This window comes from Capsicum annuum, chromosome 9, assembly GCF_002878395.1.
Source record: "Capsicum annuum cultivar UCD-10X-F1 chromosome 9, UCD10Xv1.1, whole genome shotgun sequence".
In the NCBI taxonomy this organism is placed as follows: Eukaryota; Viridiplantae; Streptophyta; class Magnoliopsida; order Solanales; family Solanaceae; genus Capsicum; species Capsicum annuum.
In genome coordinates this window covers 14,065,884-14,073,748 of record NC_061119.1, presented here as the reverse complement: position 1 = coordinate 14,073,748, position 7,865 = coordinate 14,065,884, and the positions used below count along the sequence as shown (strand labels likewise).

The 7,865-nt window shown below is 35.8% G+C and overlaps 1 protein-coding gene across 1 annotated transcript; it reads right to left on the bottom strand.

Annotated features, from left to right (window-relative positions):
* Window positions 1-5,500: 5,500 nt before the first annotated feature.
* LOC107856416 (exocyst complex component EXO70H1-like) lies at window positions 5,501-7,573 on the bottom strand. The gene has a single exon (XM_016701434.2). It carries the CDS (start codon window positions 7,433-7,435, stop codon window positions 5,522-5,524), a length of 1,914 nt encoding a protein of 637 aa, XP_016556920.2. The 5' UTR covers window positions 7,436-7,573; the 3' UTR covers window positions 5,501-5,521.
* Between the last annotated feature and the right edge of the window lie 292 nt (window positions 7,574-7,865).

Below are 7,865 nucleotides of genomic sequence, written 5' to 3'. Positions count from 1 at the left end.
TTTTGATGTGGTTCATAAAATGATCCTTCCTAGGCAGTAAAGGAGAACAGTAGCAAATTTTCTTGATCTCACCCTGATGGAATTGCTAGACTCTCAGACTCCAATTGATCTTTCTACACTAATCATTAAGCACATGCAAAGGGTTTTAATTCAAGATGTAAATGGGTATGCTTTTCCATATGAGTTCTGGCTTGCCCCTGTTTTTGAGGACTTTCATATTCCTATCAAAGTATGGTCATTGCAGACCACAAAGGATGTCATTGGGTCTGTGAACCATGCTATGTTGCCTGCTGCTATGAGGAGTGCTAATAATCCTATGCAAAGGCTGAGGAATGCCCTTGTTGCCAAGCAAAGTGAGGTGGATATGGCACAAACTACATCGGAAGTTGCTCAGACTATTCATGAGGAGGAGAAACAGGTTCTTCAAGCTCAAATTACCTCCCTCACAGCCCTTTTGGAAAAGGAAAGAGTTGAAAATACAGACATCATTAAGAAGGTGACCTCCCTTATTCCTTCTTCCTCATCCACTTAAGCCCTCTTAGTATCCTTAGGCATCTTTCATTCCTAATTTTTGGTTAAGATGGTTCTTTCTTATTATTTATCATGGGATGATGATCATTGTATTCTGTTCTATCAATGAAATGGTCTCTTTTTGTTTTATGTGGCTCACTTCTGTTTTATTGATATATTGCTTGTTTTTTGCTCTAATGTCTTCATATTTTAGTGATAGCCCTAGTGGCCATGAATTATAAGAATTGTTTCACTCATTGGTCTAGTTTTTCAATGATGTCAAAAGGGGGAAGAACAGATTATACAGTGCTTATAACTCAACTGACTGATCTATGTTTCATTCTGTTTCCTTTACTTAATTTCTTGGTGAGTATGTCAGGTTTGTGGTATGATACTGCTATGTTTTTCATCATAAAAAGGGGGAAAATTGTTAGAGCATATGGAGTTTTGATAATAAACATGAGAATGAAATATGTGGTAAAAGTTGTTCTATCCAACTGAACCAAGGTCACCTGTAGATAAGTTATTGATATGATGACCTGTCTTACAAATAGAAGTGGATAACATTTATCACATTAGAAGTTGAGTTGAAAAAGAAGACTTGCATAAGTTGAGTGAAAAACAAAACGTGCAGAAGTTGAGTTGATCAAGGAGTCTTGAAGAAAGAGAAAAGAGGAATCCTATTGAAAGAAGAAGAGAGAGGTGGCAAAGAGTAGCAGGAAACTATCTGGAGTCCTATTAAATACAGAAGTTGGTATCAATTGAAGGACTCCATGAGGTGGGTGCTTAAATACAAGAAACAAAGTCAAAAGTAGTGTGTACTTGAAGAAAGAACCTGATCTCTTACTTGGCGAGTTGTAGAATTTGTGTAGTGAGTAGGTTCTTTGAGTTGTAATAAGTTATTGTTTTAGTCTCAGTGATCTATAAACTGAGTTAGGAATTGTGTCTTCAAGTTTGGGAACTCGAAGACTTGGGAATACTTGTCTTGGGAAGATTTGTGTTTTTGTAGTAGTAGGAGTTAGAAGTTTTAATTCCTAGTTTACAAGAAGTCTTGTAATTTTGTTGATTGTTGAGGCTCAAGTATTATAGTGAAGTTGGGCTAAATCCTGTAGAGGTACAGGTCATGATTTTTTACACCTATCCTAAGCCGGGTGTTTTCCACGTAAAAACACTGTGTTCAGTATTTACTTCTATGAACCACGTTTATTGACTTGTTCCACAAATAGGCAATTAATAGGGCTCATATTCTTAACAAGTGGTATTAGAGAGAGGTTGTCTTAAATAAGGCTAGTACCTAAGAAAAGATCACTATGATGAATTTCGCACCTCCTACTGGTCACAATGAAGGTCAGTCAACTACTAGACCTCCACTCATTGATGACTCTCATTTTATCTGGTGGAAAGCAAGGATGGAGATGTTCATTCAAGGGGAAGATTATGAATTATGGGACAGGATTACTGATGGTCTCACTACTCCAATGAAGACGGTTGATGGTGTACAATTCAAAAAGGTAAGGAGTGAATTTACTCCTGATGACTTGTTGGCCTTGAAGAAAAATGCAAATGCTAAGAACATCTTGGTCTGTGGACTAGGACCTGCTGAATACAACAGAGTATCCACCTACTCTACTGCTAAGCAAATTTGGGACGCACTAATAAATGCTCATGAAGGCACGTCTCAAGTAAGAAAATTCAGGATCTCTATTCTTTTTACTGAGTATGAGGCATTCAAAATGAAGAAAAATGAAACCCTACATGAAATAATAACAAGGCTTACCACTTTAACAAATGAGCTGACTTTCTTAGGAAAAGTTATCTCTGAGGAAGAACAAGTTGAAAAGGTTCTAAGGGTATTACCCAAATCAAAATGGAATGTCAAGGTGACTGCGATGAGGGAGGCTAATAAGGATCTTGAAGGTATGACTCTGGATGAACTAGTAGGGAACCTGAGGACTTAGGAAATGAAAGTTGATGGAGTCAAAGAACGAGCAGCTCCTGAGAAAATCTTGGCATTGAAAGCTTCTGATAGTGATGAGGAATTTAAACTTGATAAAAAGCAAGTTGCCTTCATAACTAAGAACTTCGGTAAATTCTTCAAAAAGAAGAAGGAAACAGGTACTAAGAAACGTTTTAATGATAATCCAAATACGTGCTACAAATATGGTAAAACTGACCATCAGATTAGGGACTGTCCAGTCTGGGAAATAGAGTAGAAGAAGGAAAGGACTGAAAAGGAGTTGAAGGTAAAAAGGAAGGAGGAGCATGCAATGATAGCAGCCTGGGGATCATATTCAGATAAAGATGAAGTTGATGAAACTGCATTTATGGCCCTTGGGGATTCAAATCTGGATAAAGAAGATGAGGATTCTGAGGTAAGTATACTTGAACTCAAAGAAAAGCTGAAATTGTTCTTAAAGCCAAAACTTGTTTTCTTGATGAGTGCATTGATTGATGATTTGTAAGAGTTAACCTATGATAGGGATGAATTGTTCACCTATGATAGGGATGAATTGTTCAACAGTCTAGGAAGTCTGATCTCATCGATTTAAAGGCTTGCTCAGACACAGTTGACAAGGAAAATTACAGTCTCAAGAAACAGGTTGCAGAACTTAAGATTTCAAATAATAATCTTAGGTCTGAAGTTCTCAAATTAACTCTCACTAAAAATGAGAAGAAGGCCATGAGTAAAGAACAAGAAGATGCTGAACTTGAGCTTGTAAAATACAAACAAGAGTGACATGATTTAACTGAAAAAATGAATAAGTTGAGTCAGGAAATTACTAAACTAAAATTGGATCTTGAACGGGCAAACAGGTAGACAAACTCCTCTAGAATTGTTAACAAATTAAGTGAGAAAAATTTCAATGAAAAGGCAAGTTTGGGATTCCACAAAAGTTTTGATGAACCAAAAGATTTATGTTACATTTATGGAAACCTTGGACATCCCACCACTGAATGTCCAGTAGCTGCAAAAAGCAGATTAAACAGTCAAAATCTGGCTAACAAATCTTCACAGACCAAAAGGAACAAAACTGATCTATAAGAACCTGATCTATAACAAATCTTCAGTTCTCATACTTGAAGAAAGAACCTGATCTCTTACTTGGCAAGTTGTAGAATTTGTGTAGTGAGTAGGTTCTTTGAGTTGTAATAAGTCATTGTTTTAGTCTCAGTGATCTATAAACTGAGTTAGGAATTGTGTCTTCAAGTTTGGGAACTCGAAGACTTAGGAATACTTATCTTGGAAAGATTTGTGTTTTTGTAGTAGTAGGAGTTAGAAGTTTTAATTCCTAGTTTACAAGAAGTCTTGTAATTTTGTTGATTGTTGAGGCTCAAGTATTATAGTGAAGTTGGGTTAAATCCTGTAGAGGTACAGGTCGTGGTTTTTTACACCTTTCCTAAGCCGGGTGTTTTCCACGTAAAATCACTGTGTTCAGTATTTACTTCTATGAACCACGTTTATTGACTTGTTCCACAGATAGGCAACTAATAGGGCTCATATTCTTAACACTTTAGGCCACCAAATTCGTTGAGCCGACCCTGCTCCAACCTCGTTTATTCAATATCAAATATTGTACAACAAAGAGGAGGGGTGGAGTGCCTTGCCTCCATTTGTAGCTACGACAATATATTTGTGGAGTCTGATAGAAAATAAAGACACTCCTAGGATCTAAACTACCCAATCTTTTACAAAAATGGTGACACTAATAAGAGTCTAAAAAAGATCTTGCTACAGAAAGCTTAAGAATTTTTATTCTAACAAATGACTATCTTTTATTATTCTTAATCATATTCTTAATCATGGTGGAGAATTTTCAAATGATGAAGACTTTATATTTAATGTGAAATCATGCAAAACACTCTACTTTCATATCACGTAATCTCATATTCATGAATATAAACATATATCACTGTTTTAACGAGTCAGTTGTCATAAATTTTCCACGAATTTTTCTCCAACTTTTAGAATTTTCGAAGAAGGGAAATTAAAAAAAAAGTTAGTATGTGGGCCTTGTTGGCATTGACAGATGGATGGAGGGGCTAAGAAGCGGGGTCAATTGAATTCTCTTCGTTAAAAAATTATACAGCATAATATGATAAAAATTACAGTTTTTTTTTACCTTTTTTAGCTATACATTGGTGAAAAAACTCTGCAAGCTGCATGCAATGCAATTGCTTATCATAACATATAAAGAGACCATTCTTTTCTTTTACGTCTACTTTCTTTATTACTATGATTTATGGGAGAGATAAAAACTCCGTGAGTATATCGTAGGATGTGCGAATAAAGTCATATAGTGATAGCTGAAAAGAAAGAAAAGTAATTAGGTATTAAATATTCTTAATGTTGTGAGACTTTTTGAGGAAAAATTTGGTGTAGATTTGATCCAAAACAAATATCATAATGTATTAAGAGTATTCTTTGACCGTTTTAACTTAACAACTGGTATTATAGCTAATGATTTGGCGAGATGAGTATGAAGATGACGGAGAAAACTCCAAAACAGCATCATCATGATATTTTAACTTTGTTTAATACATAATTTTCATGCTAAGATTAGTCCCTAATTCTGTCCTAAGTTCTGCTACAGAAAAGAAAAGAGTCAATGTTCAATAATACCAAAATTATTTCGATCCTACGTGTTTTCATAAATGAAGGTATGTGAATTTTCTATTTGAACTATGATCAATTATTTATCAAAACGCGTTTCAACAATCAATTATTCATTTTTTTCTATCTAAACGGTGATGATATATAGTTCAGGTAAGAAACTCGCGTAATAGTTCATGAATAAAACTCAATTAAAGTGAAATACTTTTAGGTCCGTTTTAACCTTCACTCAAAGGAAAAACAATCATCATTCATGAAATACTTGTCAATGCTTTATTCTGAACACATGAACAAATATTTGCAATCTATACGTATGTAATATGATCTCCGTATATCGTACAACATATACAATGGACAAGATCATAGCATGAAAAATTAACAAATAAAATATACATTTCTTTATCGCAATCGCGATGGAGAAAATTCAAATGATAAACAACTTTCAAATTCAATCGGTCCGAAAAATAAATCGGACAATTGATGTTCTACATCTTCCGGAGAAAATCGAACCACATGAGCAGAATATCTCTCTCTTACTATCGTATCTCTATGTTTGTTATAAAACTCTTTATATCTTGGTAGTATTTTCTCCGCGATGGACACTTTTAAATCATCGCGAAGATTACTATCATCTACTACGCACATGGAATGCTTCCTATGAGCTTCCTCAAATGAAGAATTGAATCTCCTGAAAATCTCTTTCACTTGTTGTGTATCCATTGAGGCGTTCGGATCATGCTGGAGGGATTCAATGACGCGGCTCCATCCTAGCCGTTGATAATTTAACGCGAACTTTTTGATTTTTTCCTCTTGATTTGATATCCAATTTTCACCTAACAAATATTTGAGATTGGATGAACGGACTTTTACAACGATGTACCGGAGATTGTTCGCTAAGAAGAGGTACGCAAAGGCTACGTCCTTGTAGTGCTTCGCTTTGGCATCTAGTTTACAGAGAAGAATGAGAATCAACCATGCAAATCGGAGTGAGATCGCCGGTGACGGAGACTCATCGGAATCAGCAATACCAAAGTATGATTCAGGCAATGAACCTTTAGACGGAGGAGGAGATTCGGCTAGAATATCAGAGAGTACGTTACTATAATCAGCAAGTAGAGTTACGTAATCCATTACGTCTATTGTGAGATGATGAATTCCACCTCCGGCGACTAGAGTTTTTGTGTTCTCCTTCTGGAGAATTGCTTCAAATTCAGTCAACCCCGACCTTATAGACTCGCCGAGCTTGTCGTGCGATGTCAACACTTGAGATCGGATACTGGATTCTGAATCGCAAGAAAATATAGCTTCAATATCCGGCCAGTGTTCGACGATGGAGGTGTACATATGGAGTAGACGGAACACTTTTTCCGGTGACTTCTTACTGTTCTTCGCTACAGTTTCCGGGAAACTGAACAGAATCATTGCTCCATCTTTCGAAATTTCAGTAAAACACGATTCTCTTATCGAATCATTCGATAAAAAAACGTGATCACAGAGAATTCTCTCACCGTTGAACAGTGTTTTAACAGCTACATCCACTGCCCGTAGCCAATCCTTAATCTTCATCTCGAAAACTTCCCAATCCATCTTATGAACTTGTGAAGAACTCAATTTCTCAACACCGAGTCTATAAATAGCTTCATCAATGATCGATTTACGTATAACTTTGTAAATTTTCACGCATTCCTTCGCGTAGCCAGATGAAATCATGCACTCAGCAATCAATCTCAAATCCGCCATTGCAACATTCGATACATCCTCAACTTCAGAAATCGATTCACCAGCAACTACTACTATACGATCATCATCTTCTTCATCTTCATACTCAGATAAACTCGAACGAGTACTCGTTCGAGAAGACACAGTAGTTATAGATTCGGGATCTAAATGAGCTCTATTCATCGATAGAATCTGATAAAACTCCTTCTGAAGTCTCTTAACGGCAACTTGCATGAGCGATTGAGCACGAACAAGCTTATCGGATTTTGAACTTTCTGTAGAATGAAAGAGCATCGCCTTCTGTAGATTGTAAACACTCTTGATGAAACTCTTGGCTTCGCTTCTGTTTTCGTAGAAAAGAGAAGTGACTTTGGCGTAGGTAGTAGTGTCAGGGTTCCATTTTGTTATCATCGGTTCCGCCATCTCGAGTGTCCGATTCAGTACTGAATCGGAAAAACTCGGACGAGATGGCGAAAATGAGAAACGTGATGGGGAAGAGAATAATGAAGTAGATGGAGAATTTGGAGCGTCGTATTTTGATGAACTTTTGGGTGAACATGAACAAATTTCTATCTTCCCTATTCGCGGCGCCATCGATCGATCATTAGCAGCTAGCTAGCTAGCGTATCGTATGTATACTCAAATTGTTAATTATTATAGTGTGGGTTTTTTTTTTTAAAAAAAAAAAAACATTGAATGAAGAAAGAAGTGTTCAATGGTAAGGTTGAAGTTTGTGTTGGATTGTAAATGTTTTTATGGATATTGAGAAATGATATTTATAGAAAGAAAAAATAGCAATCCGATCCGTACAATAATGATATGGGTGAAAGTTAATTGTGGATTCTATTCACATTATCTTTTTTTTCTTTTTCATCATTATACTCCCCCGTCTCAAAATACTGTATTTGATTTTCATTGAGTTATACTTCCGTTAATAAAATATTTATTAGAAATTTATTTTATTAAATTAATCTAATAAATTATACTTTAAGAATATAAATTTGAGTATATATGTTTTATTTAG

Excerpts from the sequence above, each read along its gene's own strand:
- LOC107856416 (XM_016701434.2), bottom strand. The coding sequence starts at position 7,435 with ATGGCGCCGCGAATAGGGAAGATAGAAATTTGTTCATGTTCACCCAAA.